We start from the raw sequence: 24,076 nt of genomic DNA, 5'->3' as shown, positions 1-24,076 counted from the left end.
TCTAACAGTAGGTGTGTTCCTTTAAAATGGATTTTCAGTGATGAAACAGACATTTTTGTCCTTGTTTAGTCCTCTCTCCCCTGTCCCAGTCCTCCTGGCACACATCCTTGATAAGATTACCATGAGGATTTCACTTTGAGCTGAGTGGACAAACAGAGGCTGAGGAGGGAAGACGAGGAGAAATAAGGTTGTGAAAATGAATCCAAGATTATTTTTGACTAAATTATATACCAGAAAAATTAGAAAAAAAAACAAAAAAAACAACAACAAAAAAACAGAAAACTGACATAATCACAGCAGCCTTGCTTTAAACTGTGAGTGGAGAGGACATTTTGTTTTATTTTAAGAGGAAACTGATCGTCTCTGATAATTATTATTGTACATTCACTCTTTATAGATTATTTTCTCTTCATGTGTCAGTCTCAGTTCAGTTTTCTTATACATTATACACCAAACTCGATGCAGAGCAGTCTTGTGTTGGCATATAAAAATGGTCCAAAATGGACCAAGAAGATAAACACCAGCACTTATGTCAAGCAGTAAAATTCAAAATGCATATAAAGCCCAACAAAAATGTTTCCATTACACTGAAACCTTTGTCCTGTCAACAGTAGCCTATCAACAATCATGATCACAAATGTACGCTAGATTATACTCTGAGTAAAACATTTCTTTTTTTGAGTTGTGTACATGTTCCAGAGCCGTGGCCCAAGTCCACGTGGGAGGGGTTTGAAGGTTTCACAGCAATGTAAACACAAATATGTCAGAAATGGATTGAATCAATGTATTAAAGGGAAAACACAAAACTGGTTTTCCTCTCTCATGCACTGCGATCTGTAACAAGCACATACAGTCTGAAGTATATGTACTGAGGTTTGGAGCTAGTAGCTGTAGTTCATCTAAATAAAGTGGAGTTTTTGGTTTTCTACGAGCTATACAAAGGCAACTGGACTTGAGGTTCATTAAGATATTTCACCGCTCATCCAAAAGTTCTTCAATCCGAAAGACTTCTTCCGTGAAACTTCTTCAAGATCCTCAAATCCAGTTGCCTTCATTTAGCTCTTAGACCTGGATGCCTGAGAATCTTTATCAATGATTTGGGAACTCACCAGCAACATCTCTGAAAATACAATCATTAAGTAAATTAGAGTAATCAGTTGGATTATTGTACACAAGTTGGATTATTCTGTTGCAATTGGATGGAGAGAATTCACATCTATATCATTCATATATTATTATTTTATATCATACATACCAAGCTCATGGTTTAAACACCAACATCTACAAATCAAAAAACATCCTCATATCAGCTATTGTGTTTGTTATGTCACTTTTGTCTTTACATGTGTTTGCCCGGAAACATCACTTCACTACTGTGAATCCATGAAACTGAAACCATCTCAGAGATGGTATGATGGAATAAAAATGACTCCATGACTTCGACCTAGAAAGAAGTAGGTCAAAGCCGGTAGGGGCCTCTAACAAGAGCTGGTGTGATCCAAAAGACCTCACATTCAAATGCTAGAGGAGTGTTAAGTGCTGGCTGCCGGCTACTGGAGGACTCAACCTGTGCAGAAAACGAGGCTCTCAGCTCGGTTTGAAACACAAACCTTCTGCACACCAGCATGTGAGATGCAGCTACACTGCATGATGGTCCTGTAAGCCAAGTCTCTCGTAACATCCCAGCTGTAAATTCTACAGTATGGTAAAAGGTGAAAATAGGCCAGTAAATTGCCAAATCTTGACAAACCTTGTATAGAAAACAACTCCTTTTGAAAAATGGTCTGCTAAGAGCCCTGACACAAAAACACACACAACTCTGAACAAAACACCACAGCTTGGGCAGTAGCCTTAGTGTATTGATAATGAATGCTCTATGAACCATTGCATGAGTAAAAAAATACAAATGGAGAGAGATGCTTACATCACAGACAAGTACACTCAGCGTCTTCAGATCAACACAAAAATACATACAGTACTGCAGGAGGTTTTTTTACGCCTTCTTTTTAAATATTACTTTGGGCAACATTCTTCTATTTCACATTGATTTTCAGCCACTTGTAAATATAATCATAATCATTCAAAGGCCCAGTTTCATAGATCAGAACCTTTGATCTATCAAACCTATTACTTTCAATGTCTATTAGTCACAGCAGGAATATTAGTTAATTAAAAAATAAAACAGTATCAGAATCTGGAAAACACATGTTAGTGTTTGAAATAATGACCTCAAACCATCTGTTTTCATATACATTCAATCAAAATCGAGGCTTTTCACTTTGCACGTCTAGTTTTACACTCAAACATGGTAATGGCCTGCGGTCAAGATGCACACATCATGTGCATTGTTCATGTCACACACAGTGATGCAAACATAACATAGAAATTGCGGTCTTGAATGTCAGAGTTAATCAGGTGGTTGTCAAGGGGGAACCAAACCAAGAGGCTGTGCAGTAAATCTCTGAGCAGCTATGAATAACCCTTTGAGTTTTATACACAGAAACAACTGTACAAATCATACAATAACAATCTGAAAAATGAAGCACTTTTAAATTTTTAGAATATTATAGTATTTTATCAATCTCTATACAGTTATTTTGATTATCTTTAAAACAGCCTTTCTTTTCCAACCATTGTAAAGTTTTCTTCTTTTTTTTTTTTTTTTTAAATCAACTTACACAACATTATTTATGCATTGAACAACCAGCTGTGTTGAACGTAACACAGTATACGCACTCTGATTTTAAAACATTCGTGGTCAATAAAGTTAAGAAGAAGTATGGATGTGTTTGATGTTTTCAAGCAAGACTTGAAAATAGTGAAGTCCAGCTTTCAAATGGTAGACTTATTGCAGTTCTTTACGTCTGGACTCTAGATGTTCAGTTTAAGCAGTTTGAGGCCAAAGGCAGATTTCCTTTCTTAACAGAGTGGAGAATAACGTTGAATACTGACTGCATGAGGAAATATGAATCATACCAGCTGGTATACAGTGCAATACATTCCTATTAAATCTGAACGCCATGTCATGTGTAGTTGGGAAAATTTCTCTTTTTGTTTTGGTTAAATCATTGTAGCAGACTGAATGTGCCTGTGTGATTACCGGTGAGTGTTTTCATCCCACACACACACACACACACACACGCACACACACACACACACACACACACACAGACTCACACTCTCGCACACTCACACACTTTATACCACACCATATTTCCATTATGACACTGCTCTTCTAGAGGTGCTGTAGCTCAAGCTGGTGCCACCGCTCTTGTGCGAGATCTTGAGTGTTGTGGCAACCGTCAGGCTCGGCGTCATAGCAACAGGGAAGCTGGATGTCGCAGCTGCCGCGAAACCGACTGTCGTGGCAACGGAGGGGGATGGTTCATTCGGGCATCCGTACTGGAGCAAGATGTCGATGCACTCCTGGCTGCCAGCACTGCGGGCTAGAGCCAACGCTGTCTGGCCCTGAGCGTCCCGATACCGAACATCACAGCCATACTGAAAACACAGAGAAAAAGACCGAAAACTGGATCAGACTATGTAATTACCCCTTATTCCACATTTTAAGTGCAAGTTTTGGCCTGTAGTCTCTGAGGCCTAAAACCTGAGGGGGCTGCCTTAAATTATCCCAACATGGTGTGACTCAGTGAGCTCTAGTGCCTTTCACATATACTCATCACCTTGAGTGGTCTGCTGAGTCATTTATTTCAGCACTTTTCCTTTCTTGCTGAGTCTATTACTTAGAGGTTATTGAAGAGTAACATTATTATTTTTGCCATTTTTGCATAAGTCAACATGATTGTTTGCTGTGGACGTCGACATTTAAAATCATTTTACACTTTGTTGATTCAACATGACAAAGTATTCCTATGAATTGCAGTTCTTTGGTGCTCTTTTGTTTCCTATATGACAACTAGGAGAACCACAGTGAGACAAAAAAGAGAGGGAGGGAAACACACCCAAACAAGAAGCTGCGTCATCACCACATCAGCCTGCTGACATGCAGCGTGCAGGGCAGAGCCGGGCAGCCGCAGAGCTAAGAGCGACCTAGAGGAGAGCGCCAGGCTCAGAGGTGCATTAATGTCCTCCTTAGTGCAGTGGGCCAAAAGGAGCAGCAGCTTGGGGAGGTTGTGCTCCATCACTGCCAACAGAAGACGGCCAGATAGCGTGATGTCTGGGCCCTCATTGGGAGTGGGAGGAGGCAACGGCGCCACAAACAGTTTTTGCTCATACTTGGCTCTGATCCAGGACTCCCGCTCCTCTCTGAACAAGCAGCGAAAAGCAGAGAAACAGAAAAAAAGGTGAAACACATTTACAGCTTCTTGTCTTTCTCCCGCTCAAGAATGAAAATTTCTTTTTACTGGAACTTGTAAACTCAGAGTAAAACATTTAACCAAAGCAGTGCTGCCCCATGTGACATCAATAATTTTACATCTCATAACATTATCGTCTGTTTTTACGCTCTTTCCTTACCGAGTAGCATCAGGCGCTGGTTTACGCCACCCCAGTGTGCGCGCCTCCCATATACTGTTGACCATGTGGTTGCCAATGGCACGGAGAACCAGAGTCAGCTCTCGTGGCAGATCGTCAAGGTCAAGTGAGCGAACACGCGTCAGATGGGTCCCCAAGTTCCTGTGGATCCCTGAACACTCAATGCATATGAGAGCGCCCAGGTTCAGACTGGCCCAGGTTGGATCTTGAGAGAGGGAGGGTAAACACATCAAATTAGGCTGAGACTTCATTTGAAACTGAACTATGTGCATATGGTTGACAGATTTCTACCATTTGAATTTGTTATGTGGCAATGAAGTGTGCCAGTTTGGCTATGTCATGCCACGAAAGTGTTTGAAGTTGTGTGAAATCCTGTTTGGACAAGTTTTAAAGCAGGGCTGTTAAATCTGTGGCCAGTGAGCCAAACATAATCCCCCGAAACTCGGGCCCTTTAAAATGTTCCAACATCAGAAGAATATTCAGTGTTTCATCTATTTTTGTTGGGTTTAGTGATTTCTACAACACTGATTTTAATTCTGGCGTATATGAGTGAAATTTTGCTGATTACATTTCCTAAAAACAAAGATTTGGATTGCAGCCAATTGCTCATGTGTTGGACTGAAATTGGATAAATCTAAATATTTGCACATCCTTTCCTAATGGGTTTGATTACCTTGCACTTAACATTGTAGCAGTTCTTTTGGCAGACAGTTTTGCTTACGCAAGTTAAAAATTATTTTAAGGCCTGGACAACTCAATTCAGATTGAATAAAGTATTTGGGTAATGAGTTTGATTTAAAAGAGTCAGCAAGTTTTTTCAACTGGCCTTAAAAATTTCAACAATTATGCAACATGAGAACAATAATGTTCAAAAATTTAAATTCCCTTGTAATAAATATGGTCAGGAAACACACTCACGGACACAGACACACAAAGAAAACAAAGATTTGTTTTAAAAGTCATAGTACATGTATGGTCACTCAATCTGCAACTGTTCCACAGATTCAGTGTTGAGTGCACGTAAACCACTCTAACCACCAGGGTAGACAGTAATTCTGTTTTTCCATTTGTCTTTCAGTCATGTGACCATTATGTGACTATAACACCTCAATAATAACAAGCAGCTAGATTTTAAAATATGTGAAATGCTGATAGAAAGTCCACAGGAACTGTTCTTCTTAAAGATGTGAAGCTGCTTTTAGATAGTGACTTTTCATTGTAACTTTCCTGAAGATCCGGTGGTCACACACTGACTGGCCAGGTTTACTCTAGTGTAATACTGAAAAAATGAGCAAAGAGCAAATAACAAGGCTAGTCTGGAGTGATGACTGAGGTATAAGGTTGAAATGAGACAAGATGCGAAATGTACCACATCCAGACACAGGTATGGACATGTACAAAGAGAAAAGCTGTTAAAGTGTGTTACTCACTTGGAGCATCACAGTCAACACAGAAGTTGTTGCCCTTTGCGTTGCGGATTGCCTGCAGGGCCACTGCTTCACTCTGGCTGTTCTTGCGAGCCTGTAGGAAACGCACAGCTGATGGTTACAATGAAAGCAACACCAGCAAGCTCCCCTCTGTGATATTAGTTCCGCTAACTGCTCTCACTACTAATAACGATGATTATCATTTCCAAATCTCCCAGTGAAAAGGCTTTGGTAGATGGTTATAATCATTATAATGACCATTTTATGTCCTAGGGCCACCTAGGACATACTATTCTTATAAAGACATGCATCATGGGATTTAGGTTATCATTCAGAATCAATATATTATTGGCAATTATCATTTTTAGAGATGATTTAAATAATTCCATGCCAGAACGTACTTCCCACTCAAGAACAGAAACCAGCCGAACCCATTTGTCAGTTTGGCACATATAGCACTGGAGAAGGTGGGCTTTGGTAATGACTGATCGTATTAGCTGCAGTTTCCTAATGGGTTGAGAAGAGAGTCCAGGCCGGCTTCTCCTGAGAAAACTGTTCTCAACCAGGAGTCCCACGGTGTAAATATACCGCACGCAATAAGATTAGACAGCAGATAATGCCACTTCTAAATTTCAGTTTACATTTCAGGAGATAGTGAAATCGACTCACTCTGCATTCTGCACGTAACACTGCTCTATTCTAGAAAAAAAGGTGATACCACCCAGTTTGGCTACAACTGCCGTTACCCCTCGTACAAAATACATATTTCCACTATTACTATCTGGTGTGTATATTTACCTGCTAAAATAGGATGATTGCCTTTCTTCAGTCATATCTGGATATATTTACTGGATATTTTCACAATGATGTTACTATAATACTTAATAATACCAAAAAAACTAAAATATTGATTTTGATTGTCCAAACAAAACTGTGCTGGAATTTGGTTTACATCCTTGATGGAGCTCAGGTCTCGTTCTGTGCCCCAAATGATTTTATTATATAAACTATTTATTCTGTGTGTGCCTCTGGCAACATAAGCCTTAAGAATTATACTGTTGACTTGCAATAAGAGGCAGTCTGAGCAGATGGAAGCGCAGACACAATTTCATGCCAATATGGGTCCCAATATTGCACTGCACCACCTTATTTGCATAAAAACAAACCTCAGGTGTATGACTCTGCCCACCTCGGTGCAAGATACATTTGGGCCAAGTTATACAAAAAAAGACTTGTTATAGTCTTGACTTGTTATAATATTTATAATATTTTGTCATTTGCAAATTAAATCATTACTGTATTGGGGCACACACACACAGAGAATAGGCCTGGAGGACACAGATGCAGTATTTTATTACAATATATGTGGGAGTGATCAATCAATATTATTTGTTTGTAGATATCTACACAGACCTTGCCCACATATTTTAATCCTGTGTAATGTATTGGATTGGTGAAAGAGAATGTATTATGAACATTTCCATGGATCCAGTTTAAAAAAAAAGTTTACTTAGAATATTGAGAATAATAATAGAACTAGTGGAGCAAATTAAAAGCATAGCAAAATAATCAGAATCAGAGGCAATATTGACTGTTTTGAAACAAGACTGTCGAAATAGCTGTGCTGTGAAATCATGGATTAATACAAGTTGATACAGAATTATATGTGTGCTTAAGTATGTAAAAGTAAACATATAGTGCCACTGTCTTTTTTTATGCATTAATTTAATACATTACTTTATTAATTCAATGTTCTTTTTTTTAGTTTTTTTTGGTTGTATTCAATTACATGTATCTCATCTTTACAGCCACAGCAGTTAAAACATGATGACTTGCAGGTTACAAACCCAGTACGGACCTAATTAATGAAGTTAATTAATGAAAATACAGTTTTCAGAAAACTGAATTATCATTGTAAAATACAGTGAATGCATTGTCCATAGAAAATGCACTGTGTGCCTTTTGTTCTGTCTTGCCTTGTTTTTGCTGCTCTCACACAGCTGCAGACTGGCCAGGATCTGGCTCTCGATGGCTTGGACCCAGGAATCCCTCTCCTCCACGCTCTGGGCTTCAAAGTGCCACGTCTGGCCAGTGCTCGACACGATGAGGAAGTCAAAGTTATCCTCATCTGACACAGAAAAACATGAACATACCACAGAGATTTTTCATTGGACGCTATTTTGCCCATGTAGAAAGTAAAGTCAGTCACACATTTCTGTGGCACTAAGAACGGAAGGTTCAGGTTTTACATGTATCAGACAGATCAACATGTACAGAAGGTCAGTCAGAGTTTGAAAGACGCAGTACGACAGATCAGCATTACCTGTCTTGCTTACGTTTCTTAAGCTACCAAAGCTTTTAAGTTTCCACATTTTGCGCTTGGCTGCATGTGAAGAGAAAGCCAAAGAGACAGAGAGGAAATAATAAATGTTACATGATGAAGGCACATATTCAATTTCATACAAAGTTATCAATTATTACTATTATTTTTAATGATTAACACCCTATTAAAAAATTATTATATTATTGTCTTTATTACTAGGTCTTGCATGCTTGAATGCTGAATATGAAAAAAACACATTTGGAGCTGCTCCCATTTACCATCTGCTTGGCCAGTGGTTGCATCTCCTTTCTGGTTCATGCTCTTCTTCCTGCGATGCTTCTTCCTGTCAGTCACTGGGGAGGCAGAGCCTACATCTTTGGTGGAGGAGGAGCTGGAGACTCCCTCAACTGCAGAGTCTGGCCACAAGAGCACAGGAAAATGTTATATGAGTTATATGAATCTGGTTCAAAGACATGGATGATTTCAAGTCATGCACAAACCGAGGTCCTTTACTCACCAACACTGTGAGCGTGGTTAGATAATGTGGAAGGACATCGCTGCACCCCTCTGTTACTCCTCAGGAAGAGTGCACCGCCCAGCCCCTCCATTTCCTCCACTTGCAAGAGACTGCTGGCACTTACTGGGACTAAGGAGATGATAGCAAACAAGTACTTAATAGCAGAGTAATTTAGGCAAACGTTAAATGTAAAACTGAGTTTCTGAGATTTAAAAATACATCACTGACTCTGTATGTACACAAAAGAAAATGATACAAAGTGAGATACAGAGTGATACAAAATAAATTGTGAAGTGTTTCACACACTCTTGCAAAACTTGTAAAATCCCTTATGATGCAGTTTTGCAAAGGTTTTGCATTCTCTTGCAGTTTTTTTCCCTCTCTGGTACAGAGGCTTAACCCCCCTCCAAATGAAAAAGTCTTAAAATCCATGGGACCATGCACTTGCTGTAGTTTGGAGCCCTGCTTTTGCCTCAACTTTACCTTTTTATCTTATATTTTCTTTTAACTATAGTTGCTCATTTCTTCTCAGGGTCATCAGGTTCTGTTTCATCCACTCACATGCACCTGTGTGCGAAGGCAGAGCTACCGCTGTGCACAATGCTGTACCACACTACAATCACTTGAAACATGAAACAAACTCAATCTCTGCTTCTTCATGGGTGCACTTGCGAGTGCACCCTCATTTTGTGCAAGTGAGATTTATTTCTATAATTCCTCAGTTAAATTTTTTTATGTTTTATGCTTATACCCAGATTTAAATATATCTTTTGTGAGACTAAAATCTAAAATTAAAATACCCCTCAGCCTCCTATGGTGAACAATGCAGCAAATGTGTTTATTCTTTAACCTGGGCTGAGACCCTCAGGCCCTGACACATCTTTGACCCGCCCATTGAGCCCGACAGGAGGGCCGCAGGCAGGTACAGCACGAGGCGGTCGCTTTCCTGGCACCTTCACCGTCACTCTCAGCAAATCCATCTCTTTCCCCGGGGTGTTCAACATGTAGTCCTGCCAAGCCAAACATCAGCCATTACCATCAGCCACCAGCTGTCAGTGGTACTTTCAGCAACATAATACTTTGGGGACTCTGTCAACACAGTGACTCACATTGACACTGGAGTGATAGGACAGTATGCCATCGTTGGACAGTGTGACATACTTCTTCTTCCACTCTTTGTTGAGTGAGCTCCCACTGCGCTTCAGCAAGAAGCCCTGATGGAGGTGACAAAACTGAAGAGTGAGAATTTATTGCTAAAGTCTCATGTGTTGATCTAACATATTTCGGCAGCATGATGACTGCTGGCTGCCAAAAACGCCCACCAACTATCCATCGGGCCAATTTGGGAGATCACAACACTTCATCACTCCACATGATGAAACTGCCTTTACACATTTTATTTTGAGAGACTGCCGGGGCGATGTCCTCTGCAGAGGGTCATTAGATACATCATATTTAATTCTGTATCAAGTGCAAATCAGTGTCCTACCTGTTTGATGGGAATGGAGCGTCCACTGCCCAGATCTCCCTTATAGTCTGCACTTCTTCTGTTTGAATCACTGCCTCTCCGACCCTAGACGAAAACGCAATAACTGCATCAGAGGCAAGTATGGGGTGATGGGGTGGTTAAAAATATTAATCAAAACTCATAAAGCATGGAAAGTTTCCCCGTGAATAACTGTGCATTTAAAAAAAAAAGCCATAAAAGGTATTTGCAAATGTGGAGGGGGTTTCTGCTGACAGTAAAGAAATTAATAGAAATTAGTTTAATATAGGTGCCATTTACATCAATCAATATTATTGAATTAACAATAAATAAAAAAGTTAGTGATCTGAAAGGGGTCACTCATAGTGACAAACCTACCTTTCACTTGACTCTGCGGTTTGCCTCAGCTCTACGGAGCATTTTAGCATCTTTTAGCTCATTGTTTTGGTCATAAAGCTCGCAACTTTAATGTTTTAATTCACTCTCACTGCTCTCGTCAGCTACAACTGCCCCTAAAGCCACTGTACACTCCCTGCACAGCAACAAACAACATACAAATTTGTGCTTACAGCTTGTTGTCCTGCCCCCTAGGGGCCAAAAGTCAATTCACCCCTTGTTACAAAATTCTTCTAAATGCAATGTCAGATAAACCCACCAAGCTTTAACATCAACAGACTGATCAAAAAACTGAGTTACCAACAATATGCAACACAGGCTTCAGCCATTGACTTTACATTATCTATTCACCATTCTGTCCCACATTGATCAAAGCTTGGAATTCACATTTTATATAAGGTTCTTAACTTTCATAGTCAAATCCCAAACCACATTTTTGGCGTTTCAAAGACATGAATTTCTTTGTTTTTGCAAAAAGCCTGCTTCATCTACGCTTTGGTTTTCAAAAGTCAAACACTGAGGAGAATGCAAATATCTACAGACTAATGCGGTGTGACGAGCTTCTTCACCCACCATTTCTTATCTGATAATGTGTGTTGTTTTGACAAATAAAAGACATCCACTAACAGCAGAGCCAAATCCATTCATGGTGCATCTCTCTACCGTTGTGCTTTTTACATTGGTTATACCACCCACTCCTACTTTATGGTCCCTGTGAGCAAACTATTCACTGTGGATATGATTTGTATATTAAGGTATATAAACTGTATGCAACAGTAGAATTTGATACTGTGACTATAGGTTTACCAATGGGACTTTCTTTATCTTCATGTGCGTGGCATCTTGAAAAGTGCTCACAGTTTCTTAACATGGAAACCAGGTGAAATGTGAGGTAAAAGTAACAAAAAGAAAGAGAATAAAGGGTAAGAGAATAAAGTAAATGGTGCCAAGGCACATCATAAGATTTGGTCCTTAAAAAACAATCACTTGATCAATATGTACCGCAAATCGAGATGTTCGTCTTCGGGTGGCGCTGCGGACCGACCCAGGCGTGGCACTGTCTTGTTTCTCCCCTCTCGCTGTCCTGCCAATCTCCTTATGACTGATCACAGGGGTGGAGGGAAGTGATGAGGAGTAATCACTGCTCTGACCACCATTACTGGCCTAAAGATAGGGGCGAGGCAGAGCAGCATAAGAGGGTGAGGGGTGGGGTCGTGGGGTGGGGTGGGTAGGGGTAATTGAACAGAAGAGGGAGATGATTGAGTTTGATTCAACAATTTGTGTACGGCCTTTTAAAAAAAGCCTGACAACAAACCTGAAATACACAACACAACAGGTCTGTAACAGTTTTACCTGTCCTGGAAAGACACCTGACACTGGGGTGGAGCCTCCAGAATGACTGGGAGAGTTAGGGAGAGATTTACAGGAAGCCAGTAGAGCAGCTTGCTTCTTGGCTGCCATGATCTTCTGAGCAGCTGTGGAACAAAAAAATAAATATTATCCCTATAAAAAGACACATAACCTTCATATAGCTGCTTCTTCAGTAGTATGCTCCATATTCTGGTGTGGCTTTGACAGGGATGCATACCGTCGGTGAAGACTCTGTTTACATTGAGGCCGTACGTTGCACAGGTTTCATAGTAAGTGCAGCGCCGCACATCTGAGCACAGCTGTCTGGCCCTGGCATCATCTATTACTCTGGGGTTGGTGCTGCTGATCTTATCTAGAAAAAGAACAAACAACAGATACAGCAAGATTTCACCTCTGCAAACATTTGAATGAAAGCCCATGTCGTATATGAATGTCTTACCCTGAGTGCCAACTACTACAAAAGGTATCTCAGTGACAGGTCTGTAGAGTGCAAGCTGGTGGTAGATTTTGTAAACTTCCTGGAAGCTGGACTCATTTTCCAGACTGAACACCAGGATAACTGCATCCACCCAACTTGAAAACTAAGGAAAAGGAAGAAGAAGAATAGCACTTAAAACACACAAGAGTGTGCCAGGAGAAAACACTAATTTACACAAAGTGTAATTAGTTGTCCATTATATTCAAGTTCAGGTCAGTTCTCAACCCACCTGAGCACCTGGGAGTTCTGTCTCTTCTCTGATTATCAACAGGTGGCTCTGTCCATCAACTAGGACATCCTTAATATACTGGCGTCCTGCAAATATGGAAATAAACAAGGACTGTATAGGCTTTTTTCTCAGCAGGCATGTTCACTTGTTATAGCAGGAAACGCACTAACTAATAACATTATAAGCATGGCCCTGGTCCTGGATAGTCTAAATAGAATATAGCCAATATTAATGTTACTAGTTACACCTGTGTATGACAAGTCAAAATTTCTGCTGTGAGAAAGGTTCATTGGCAGGTTTGTACCGACAGCGTCAGCGAAAACACACATAAAGGCTGTAGATGACGACATGTGAAACCAACCCTCAGCGTTTTCCAGCGGCAGGTAACTTCCTGTCAGGTGTCTGTGGACCAGAGCAGACTTCCCACTACACAGACCTCCCAAAACACCCTGGAGACCACATATAAAAATAGATGGAGAGAAATAAAATATTCATTTAGTGTTAAATCCCTCTCAGCAGTTTGTAAAAGCTTTGTCCTCATGCTTACCAGGTGAAGCTCTTGCACAGTTTGGCTCATGGTCCATTCTTGACTGCTGGTGCATGCAGCTGTAGAAACAAATTGACATTAATAAGTTAAAAGTTAAAACTAAGCTCAGCGCTGTAACGATCTGATGTATTGGCTATACATCAAGATACAGGGTACAACTACAAGTAAGACTACTTTGGAGCTGCTGGAAGCTATTTGCACTTTAACAGCACATGATTTGGCTAACAGTTTCTCCCTGCTAGGCTAGGCTAGGCTAGGCTAGGCTAAACACTTAAAAGCTCATAAATGTCACATAAATTTCTGTTCTAGAAATGTAGATGAAAAAATAGTCAACCCTCTCATCTGACTTTAAGCAAGACAGCAAACTATTTTTTTAATCGTATCATATAGGAGGTCTGAAATAGTACAAACAGGAAAAGCAAAAAAATACATCTTTGAACAACTCCAATTTCATGTATCATGTTACCTACCAAACTAGCAGTCACTAATACATCCACAAGTCACCTGGGTTGTCCATAGACTCGGGCAAATTTCACTGAGGACAACACTGCTTAGGTGTGGCATTTAACGCTTTCTGAACCCAGCTTGGTTAAGAAAGGGCTCGAATGCGTAAAATACGTGCTCTGCAAACCTCAATGTCTTGTTTTTGCTCTATGACTGTACACAAGATAACAAAGAGTTGTTAGAAAGCATGTTTAACAAGCTAATTAAGCTAACTATGCTCCCTGCGTACAGTCTTTGTGCTATGTTAAGGTAAACAAGACATAGACCTATTCCTGTAAATTAACCAAAAGGAAACTAATACCCATCTTCTTTACAAGGCCTTTTGTCACAGCATTTATTTGAAAGAGTTACTGTGGCCTGTTGGCTAAGTTCATGTCTGTGGAAACAACACAGCGAGCAGAGTCAGGGTGTCCAAACCTCCCCGCTGGGCGCAGAGAGGCTGCAGCTCCCAGAAAATTCAATCAAGTGTACCAATGTGCATGTCTATACGAGTTAGCGAGCATGCAAGATATCTTTAGTTTACCCTAACATTGTTAGGCATGCCACTTTTTGCCTCTTATTGTGGTTACCTGGCAGAAAAACTCTAACAAGTATTTATTCTTTCATTCAGTCTTGAAGACTGAGAGCAAAATAAAGAATTCAGCCAGTCGTGGTGAGATAATTCATCTTATTAAAGATGAGGTACAACTTCCTTCATTTCATGAATTTTACAAAAGTCAGTGCCAACTGAAAGAAGGCAGAATATGCCAACTGGTGCTCTGTGGTATCGAGAGGATGAAACCTGATTCAAAAGAAACTCAAAGAAGCTGATCTGCATCAGAAACAAGACAAAAAACCTAAAATAAAAATGATGCGGCATTTTTGTAGTTTCCTCTAAAATGCTTTAAGTCAGCCAGAGTGTTAATGCTATACTGTTACATTACACTTATCATAAAAAGGAGAAACTGCACTGGGGAAAGTGAACAATGAATAAGCAAGAAAGATTAGTCTTAAAGGCAGAATCTGACACCAAATGCTTGTTTAGATGGACGTTTTAATTCTGAATGATCAATAGTGGGAACGATAACTAACTCATCTAGTTACATATACATGTCATTTTTAAGTTGAGGCAGTATCTCAAGAGATAAGCAAACTCATTTTTTATTTTTTATTAAATCTAAGTGTTTATAAACTAGGATATAAAACCAAGCTATACAGTAAAATTATTTTGTTTAAAAATAGAAAAGCCTAATGTTTCTATTGTAAATTAACTATTCATTTAACTTTTCACCATAACTGTGAAAATATAATTCTTCATTACAATTTAACTTTTACATTATTTTAATTATCTATTACTATTTGTACTTGTATTTGAACGCCTAAATATTGTAACAGAGTTGTGCTTATATTTCTGGCTTTGTTTCTCAGAGATAAGGGCATCCTCTTGGCAGCAACTACATGATGACTGAGTGTTAATATAAAATGCCCACACATTATGTTCCAAGTGTCATGATGATAAATAGTTGCGAAATTATTGAGGGTACACCCAAATATATCGGTTTCACTGGTTAACTGTGATCATAATGATCTTCCAGCCGTGCTGATTAGTTGTGTTTCTTTAGCAGTCAGTTCAATAAGTACTGTAAAAATATGGCAAAAAGAAAACAACAAAAACTCATAAAGGTGGTAACGAAAGATTAGTTACATTTATTTTAGTCTTAGTGTGGAAAGTTTCCAGCATTACAGCAACTATTATTATTGTTATTGTTATTGTTATTATTTTTTTCTGCTGAATTGGCTCAAATTCCATTGAGCTGGAATGGCTTAGCAGTAAATTGGCCATCATTTGTTTTGTCTAATCATCATAAATTTTGCTAGATATCTTCAGCCCACGTTTGGGAACAGGCCTACCAAAGCATTTTGAGGCTGAGCTATAGAGGTTGCTACAAAATTCAAAAACTTGTACCTCAAATCGGGAAGACAGAAACTCACCAAATTTGGTGCATATACACATTTTTGACATGTCCTCTTAAACCGAAGGTCTGATTGCTGATAAACTGTATGTGCGTCATTATTGGACCAAGCTTATCAAAAGTTGTAAAGCTTGTTGATATTTTGGTTGGTTTTCATGATACTGACCAATGAACTTCAAAAGGGCATGGCTCAGCACATAAACATACCACAGTCAAACATCACAAAACTTGCAGGATGAGTACACACTAGCACCTGAGACACCCTGAAAGTTTGATTCAAATCTACCATAAGGAGGCAGTATAATGCAAAAAAAATGGGCTTGACCTAACACCAATTATAAATGAGTACCTAACACCGATAATAAATGAGCAAATGTTTGTCCAATATTTACAAAACTTGCAGGATATGTTTCGAGACAATGTTGAATCAACTAATTCGACATTGCTCAACAGGAGCGACACCAGCTCCAAACATGTGCGTGAACTTTTATTTCGAATCTGGGCTTTATTTTTTGTGAATGAAAGTCTCTGCCCTTGTGGCCTTGTTTACATAGACATAAAGTTAAGTGCATGGATTTGTGGAACTGATTGTCTTGCGTGCATTTTGCAGTAAAATAAATCATTACTTATTCAATGTGTTGTTAACATAGGCCTAACATTGGTAGACTAATGAATGGATTCACAGTAAGTCATATGGCAAACAATGTTATTGGATGGACGTTGGGTCAATGTAAAATTTACTGGTCATGTCACACCATACTCTTTGAAAATTGCTATACTGTCATTCATCCTCCTGTCGTATTTATGATTGCCGATGAATTGCAAACACAATTGATGTTAATTTTGTCATGATGAACAATATGGAGACCAGTGGTGACTGATAATGTGTACCGGTAATAATTTTACTTTTTCCAGTAGTATACAGATTACTATTTCAATATCAGTAACATCACAAAAGGGTTAGAACCCACAAATTACTGCTTTCACTTATCTTTCTTATTTTTATTTCTCACATAGCTCAGTCTTTAATTTAATTTTGTGATCACAGATGGGGCCTATATGTCTGTTCAATCACTTACTCTCTATATTCAGCCCTAAAGTTCTCTTGAAAACTAGTACATTATGATGGACTACATTTAGGGCTTTGAATAAACTAGTGTCGTTCCACCTTTTTTCAAGATACTACAAAAGATAAATCCACTAGTCCCAACAAAAAAATATATATATTACAGTTCTTTACTATTGACAGAGATTTTTTTTTACAGTTTAAAGGTTCAGATTGAATGCCTTGCTAGGGATATCTTTGTTGAGAGGTTGCACTAAACATTGTGCTTTGAGTGCCTTAGGCCCACCCCCAGTAGAATCACAGCAAAGGTGCCTCTGTGAATGGACCTTCAATAAAACAAACACACACACACAAAAACATATACACAAAGCCACAAAGGACACAAACACTCACTCACACACTCTGGGCAACACTGTGAAAGTGCTTACAAATGTACATCAATGTAGGACTTACATCATCAGAGACAACGAACAGACACTGTTTGCATACACACACTCTGAAGCTGTCACGCTGAGCTCGGGCGGGGCTGTGGTATCGGTCCGGCTCTCTGGGGACAGACATTCTAACTTTGAACCCCCTGGACTCTCCCTTATCCCCATCTTTGGGCAATCCCCACGCCCACACTTCCCTCCATCAACAGCGTCACACCACAGACCAAATAGCATCTCTCACGGCTTGCTGTTGCCATGGCAACTCCATTTTCCAGAAGCCTCCAGCCCAGGTCTCTATACAATAAATGGTCTCTCATGGATACAGCGACGTGTGTGTGTGTGTGTGTGTGTGTGTGTGTGAGAGAGAGAGAGAGGCGTAGAGACATGATGTCCACTTGTGCACGCATGATGCTGAAAATATGCAGCTGTGTGTCTCTCACATTTTTGACAATGCTGACCAATATTTCCTGAATTAAATATGATCAATAATACTTATCTTTCATCAGAATACCAACATAAATGCTTAAATTACAGGTCCGATGCCGCTCACAAACACTTAAACACAATCTAGTGTCGACGAATGAATAGGGTCCATTTGTAGACTGATTAACTCTATGCACAGAGCAGGAAGCAGCAGGTTCCCGCTCTCCTCGCTCCTCCGATGAACACAGCTCTGTGTATCCCCAACCTTAATTATTCATGTCCCACTTACTCCTGACAAATTATTCAGAGCTTACTCCAATCCTACACTCTCTGTCAAAGATGATTGTCTTTAGAATATGTTAATAAAGATTAAAGATTGATAAAGTTGCATCATTTCTTTTACTTCAAATAGAGAAGCCTGAATATTTCATGAAGTGTTTTCATAGTTTTTGACAAAACTGAACTAATTTCTGTTTGTTTAATTGTCAGGGTTTGAGGAATTCCCCCAAAACAGATATCCAAACCATTAAGTACAGATCATAGCATTTTACAGTTACAGCATTTTACAGTCTTCACTATTGACTATTATAACGCCTACAGTGACGCATAAATATGGCTTACGGATAAAGAACATTCGGTACTAACTTTGAATACTTTGCCCTTAACATTTACTCTAGAAATCTAATATAAATGGTTTAATTTCTGTTTGTGTGGTTGCCACATCTCTGCCTTAGCAACAGTAACATTTAATTACAGCTAAAGCTACAGATATCTTGTAGGACTATAGGACATTTAGCAATGGATCCAGCTTTCTTTTTCAAGGGGGGTGATTTATTTTGACATGTGGATTAATTTTTATTGCAACAAACAATTATTTTCATTATCATTTAATCTGATTAATCAAGTTATTTTGTTGAATTACTGGTCTATGAAATGTCAGAAAATAGGGAAAACATACCCATGAGAATTTCAAAATTCCAATGTGACATCTTCAAATATCTTGTTTTGTCTGAACAAACCCAAAAATGCTCAGTTTACTATCACATGAGACAAAGAAAAGCAGTGAATCCTAACATTTGAGAAACTAGAACCAGAGAATAGTTTTGCTTGAAAAGGGTTTCAATGCGTAACTCATTATCAAAATAGTTTATCTTTATTAGTTAGTTTAACTTTTGTCAATTGACTAATCAAATGACTGACTAATTAGGTTTCAGATCATTATGGAATCTGAGTTAAGGTTTACATTTTGTGCCACGACGGAGTGAATATTAAGAGAATAATTGCCACATGAGTGTTACAGTTCCTTTAGTAACCTGACCCTTCTGCAGCTTTACGTGGAAGAGCATCCTGTGCTTTCGTTCCTCTATAGAGCTGTGTTATGTCTCAAAGGAGCCTCATTTTATTTAATCTGATTGCATTCTCACCAAACATAGTTATTTTAAGTTATGTAGCCATTACAAGTAGTTTCAGATACACTAAGAGCTCAGGGCTGTGATAAAACAGCAGAGCTGTTTCACCAAAGACAGGACAGATTAGCAGCTGGAGTTCAAACGTGTGTCTCTGCCCTACATGTCATTAATTCCTTAGCTAGCATGTTGCAAACACTTACAGTGTTCACCTGTGAACCTTTCAGTTAACACCTGCTGCTTATGTTAACTTCTCCATTCCCCTTTAAGTAAAGGAATAACAAGCAGATAGTGTAAGAGACTCTTACACCATAGTGGAAGACACTTAACTGAACAACAGCTTATTTTAATACAAGATAATCACAGAGGACACTTCATTTATATTAGTGGTATAACCAAATTCAACATCCACTTTCCATGAAAATATGCATGATATATTCACGCTCACCTGATAATTGAATATCACATCTGTAATTCCCATCAACTGCTCAAAATAAATACATTTATGAATTGTAAGAGCATCAGACCGGGACAAAGTGGGAGCAGATTTTTTGGTTCAGGTCCACACAACTTCAGAGGGGGCAATGTAAATGCTAAATGTAATAAATATGTGACCCTGTTTAATCAGATTGAACAAAATGGTCTTCTTATTTGCTTAATTTCAACCCAAGTGTGCAGTGATGGGTGAACCAAAGCAACAGATGGTGATAATGTTTTCTGAAAGTGATATCAAATTCTAATGGAAGAAGAGTTTTGCATCTTGTGTGAATGACGCTCTGCTGTTTCATGTCTCCAGATTTAACAGCCTCTTTACTATTGATTTCCTCTCGATTTTGTTTGGTATTGGCAGCATTGTGGGCCTCGAAATCACTTCAATCTCAAGGAGCAGAGTGAAATGTATGAAACTATCCGACCGGAAATGCTGGTATAAAATATAAGGTTGATTTTACACTCAAAGTCTGACATGAAGTTCTGTGTGCAGGTGCAGAACATGCACAAGGCAAACTTACCTTCCTCCTCACTTGAGCCCCTCTCCACAGCTGGGTAGAGGGGCGGTGTAGTGTTGACACTGGGTGGAACAGCTGTACTTTTGGTGAAAATCCCACTAATGAACTTTAGCATCTTGCGGTCACGAGGAGGAGCTCGGTGAATTGTTCCTCCCTGGCCCTCCTTCCCCTTCTTCAGGTCCTCAGAGAGGGAATGTAGGTCACTGTTGTCCAGGGTACGACTTGTACCTTTTCTTTGAGGCCTGGATACTTCGGTGGCAGGAGGTGCAGGCAGGGAAACAGTAACTGTCTTAAATCTCTCCCCCTGAGGGCTGTCCCGGGTCATTAGGCCTGAAAATCCTCCACTTATGGGAGCTCCGGGGCGAATGAGCGTGCCCCTGCCGTCACTGTCGGCCCAGGACGCCCTGTAAGGCCCCAGAGTTGTAGCTGCCATTAAGGGGGACTGGTCCCCAATACGGTTATCCCTTCGGTCCAAAGTCTTAGCAGAGTTATACAGGCTGGTATTGGCCTCTCTGAGTTCTCTCCAGCATGCAGAGTTGCCTCCTGCATGTGACCTCATCAGGACTTCAGGACGCTGGCTGACTTGTGGCGGGACGGAAAAAGGGAGGCTGCAACGTGAGCGACTGCTGAGGTCAGCTCCATTTTCACCCTTTAGGAACAGCATGGGGGGCTCCCTGTAGAGCTCCGTCTTAGGGCGCATGGCATCTGAGCGAGGTCCCTCTCTGCGTACAGTTCCCTCAGAGGTAGTTCCCCCGTACACTTTGACCATTTGCCTAACAGGTGGATGTACAAGAGAAGTGTCTCTGCTTTTACCAGCTGCTGCAAGTTCCTTTTGGTGTCCATGAGTTTCCCTCCTCTCAGGCTTCCCTCTGCTCTCACTGGGGCTGCCATACCTGACCTGCATCTGCTCCACTTCTTCTTCCACCTGTATGTTTTCTTTTCCCACCACTTCCCCACATACAAGCCCTTCCTCCTTTTCAGGGTCATTGCTCACCTCCTCCTTCTCCTCTTCCTTCTTAGGGCTCCCTTCCTCCTCTGGAAGAGCCTCCTTCTGGTTCCCTGCTACATCCTCTGGCACAGCCTCAACCTTCACCAGAGTGAGGGAAATGAGGTAGGTGGTGCGTTTCTGTGGGTTGCCTGCTTTGCTCATTGGGACAGCAGACCTCAGCGCAGTGGCACCTGCTCTCTGACCAGGCCAGACCTGCACATCTCAGTTATGGCAACCAGGACAAGACTGAAGCAGAGGAGAAAAAAGATCTGAGATGAAGCACAGAGACATGATCAAACCTTGTGTTGCTGATTAGGTCTGACATCAGGCTTATGTTGGGAATCCTGCTTCCCTTTTAAAACCTTTGATAAAGACACATGGAGCTTGCGAGGAAGAATCCTTCGAATTGCAAATTTCCAGAATATATTTAAAAGGATGACCCAGTGGTGAAACAAGTCTAGACCATTTTTTTTAATGCCTCCATTAATCCTCTTCAATGCACACCGCTACTACTGGTCTCTACCTCTGATTCATTCATAATCCTTGCTTGTGTCTGCTTAGCTTTCCTCCCTAAACTCATTTATTTTGTACAAATCTGACAGGTAGACACATGAATACATTTCCTTCCACAGTGTTGATGTCTTAGCCTCAGATTTCAGACCGGAATTATGCAACAGTCCATACATTCGGTTGATCCATTTCTTGACTAGGACTGAAATGAATATTGGCTGAATAATACCATCTTACTACAGTATGTGTGTTGGCAGTTGCTCATATCATACCTTCATTTTTCCTGATGAATAGCCATTGCACGGCTCCTTGTACATTTCATTTGATGAAGAATTTTATCTTGCCATCAAATTACCGTTCATATCAAATGGCACATCAAACCAGGCTGACAAAAAAAAAAAAAAAAAAAAAACAAGCTCCAGCAGATGAGTCCAAGAGAAAAACAGGTGAGAGGGAACAGGGTGAAAAGACATCAAAATGGAAATCATTCACTTGTCACGAAGCGTCTGGCAGCTGGAGCCTCAATTCGACAATGTCATGCATAAAATTATGTACGCACGGTGTGAGGGTCACTGGGAGATGCTGAAAAAAAAAAAAACATCTGTTATGTCTCCAGAATTTTTTTTTTTTTTTTTTTTTAATAAAAGGGAGATAAAGTAGCCAGATTTACGCAAGCCAAGCAATGCCTCCCTGTGCCTGCGTCCCTCCTCTGGAGAGCAGCTCCTCTCGGTCACCGCATCCTCCTCTCCTCCGAGTGCCTCATCCAATTAGCAAGTCAATAAAATGTGTCTGTGAGGCAGAGGAAGCCCACCAGCTCACCACAGCCCCTCCTCCTCCTCCACTCCTCTTCTCGCTGCCTCAGAGCCTTGCAGCCCCCCGCTAGCCCGACGTTAGCCTGCCGCACAACCAGCGCCACACTGGGATTCAGCTCTGGCAAGTGGGCTGGGAATGAGAGGCTTGCAGTGAGGTGGTGGTGGTGGTCCTTGCCCACGTTGATCAGATTTTTATCTGTGCCGACACAACAAAAGAGACAGGAGGGGGAGAGGGAAAAAAAAAAAACAAACCCTCAGCTCTGCTCCTGCCAATGCATCTGCTCTTTCTCCAGCTCTCTCTCTCTCTCTCTCTCTCTCCTCTCCTTTTCCAAAGCGATTTATGGGCAGCTCCTGCTTTCTCTCCCTGCCTCACAGTGTGTCCCCTCTGAGCAAGAAACAAGTGAGGATGCACAGAGGAGGAGGAGGAGGGGGGGAAATCTGGATGTTTGTGCATATGACTACAGTGGGAAATACGTTAGAAAAAGAATAGCCAGATGTACAGGAGAATAAAACCTCAATGTGAAGGGAGGCAAGTTGAATGTAGCAGCCTAACATCTAATTAAACTGCATGAGAACAAATTGAGAGGAAACAGTAGATACTAATGGGAATAAATGGTTTGGATAATTACATAACAGCACAGAAAGGAAGGAATGAAGAAGCTGTTTTGTCTCTTTTCTATAGAAAATGCACAAAATAGCCCATAAAACCATATCTCTGTTTACTGCGCAATATCTCTGGAAGCCGCCTGTTCTCCCTCTGTGCTTGTACTCTCATCATTAACTTGTAAACATCCAGAAAATTATTCAAAAATCATGTTAATCAGCATTTTTACACTCTTGACCGTCAGGCTCCCTGATCCCTTATAAATTAACTGAATATGAGGACAAGAATATTTTACATGACACATTGAAATTTTTTAAATCTATAGATGTGCAGCTCAGTTGGGTGATACCCTGGATCTTTCTTTGATTTACATTTTGTATCAAATTGTAGAGTTTTTATTTGGATGAAATAGAGCCAATTGCTAATTATGAAGACAAAACATGCAAACCTTTTTAAGTTCCACTGAAGTACCTTCAAGTGTTCAAGTGGATTTAATTACATAAGGGAAAAGTTATTTTTTTTTAGGAAATGTGCTTATTTGCTTTCTCACTGAGAGTTAGATGAGAAGTTTATGTCTGTACAGTAAATAAAGTAGCTAGAGCCAGCAGAAGATTAGCTTAGCCTATTAAAGAGACTGGAAACAGGGAAACAGCTAGCCTGGCTGTGTCCAAAAGTGGTAAAAACTAAATCCGCCTACAAACACTTCTAACGCTCAGTAACATGTTATGTCTCATATATTTATTTAATAATCAAAACTGAAATACAGTTGTTTCCCCGTTTCCTATCTTTGTCTAAAGCTAAGCTAACCAGCTACTGGCAGTCGTAACATATTTAACGTACAGATATGACAGTGGTATCAGTTTTCTCATCTACTCTCAACAAAAAAGCAATTAAGTGTATTTCCTGAAATGTTGCTGTGTATTAACATTTGCCGAAGGCTGTGCAGTGTGTGTGCAGTTTAATGTGACATTCCTCTGCTGGAGAATACTTCACCTTTGGAGCAGCAGTTAATTAATCAGATTGGTCGTTTAAATTGTGACCACAGTGAAAAATTCAAATAATTTCAAGGGGAAAATATGTTAACTCATGCTTAAATTGAAGTGTG

General features: G+C 40.1%; 1 protein-coding gene across 1 annotated transcript; it reads right to left on the bottom strand.

Annotated features, from left to right (window-relative positions):
* Positions 1 to 1,820: 1,820 nt before the first annotated feature.
* On the bottom strand, positions 1,821 to 22,736 carry LOC139630843 (arf-GAP with GTPase, ANK repeat and PH domain-containing protein 1-like). Its single transcript, XM_071494606.1, has 20 exons — positions 21,828 to 22,736; positions 20,061 to 21,291; positions 13,269 to 13,327; positions 13,083 to 13,170; positions 12,722 to 12,807; positions 12,454 to 12,595; positions 12,232 to 12,366; positions 11,997 to 12,118; positions 11,646 to 11,807; positions 10,251 to 10,334; positions 9,871 to 9,975; positions 9,612 to 9,771; positions 8,762 to 8,890; positions 8,523 to 8,660; positions 8,245 to 8,304; positions 7,898 to 8,049; positions 5,925 to 6,015; positions 4,477 to 4,699; positions 3,963 to 4,266; positions 1,821 to 3,501 (listed from the first exon to the last, which is right to left on the bottom strand). Exons 2-20 carry the CDS (start codon positions 21,205 to 21,207, stop codon positions 3,220 to 3,222), a joined length of 3,669 nt encoding a protein of 1,222 aa, XP_071350707.1. The 5' UTR covers positions 21,208 to 21,291; positions 21,828 to 22,736; the 3' UTR covers positions 1,821 to 3,219.
* Between the last annotated feature and the right edge of the window lie 1,340 nt (positions 22,737 to 24,076).

This window comes from Trachinotus anak, unplaced genomic scaffold (assembly GCF_046630095.1).
Source record: "Trachinotus anak isolate AG129_WGS33_773 ecotype Australia unplaced genomic scaffold, CSIRO_AGI_Tana_v1 ptg000013l, whole genome shotgun sequence".
In the NCBI taxonomy this organism is placed as follows: Eukaryota; Metazoa; Chordata; class Actinopteri; order Carangiformes; family Carangidae; genus Trachinotus; species Trachinotus anak.
Note: the sequence above shows the minus strand (reverse complement) of the source record. Positions and strands in the feature narration are given on the sequence as shown.

Bases quoted from the DNA above. Each gene is read 5' to 3' on its own strand.
- LOC139630843 (XM_071494606.1), bottom strand. From the start codon at position 21,207: ATGAGCAAAGCAGGCAACCCACAGAAACGCACCACCTACCTCATTTCC. The intron at 9,772-9,870 runs GTGAGTCACTGT...TTGGCTTGGCAG, and splicing joins CCTATCACTCCAGTGTCAAT to GACTACATGTTGAACACCCC. The intron at 3,502-3,962 runs GTGTGTTTCCCT...CTGTGTTTTCAG, and splicing joins TGACGCAGCTTCTTGTTTGG to TATGGCTGTGATGTTCGGTA.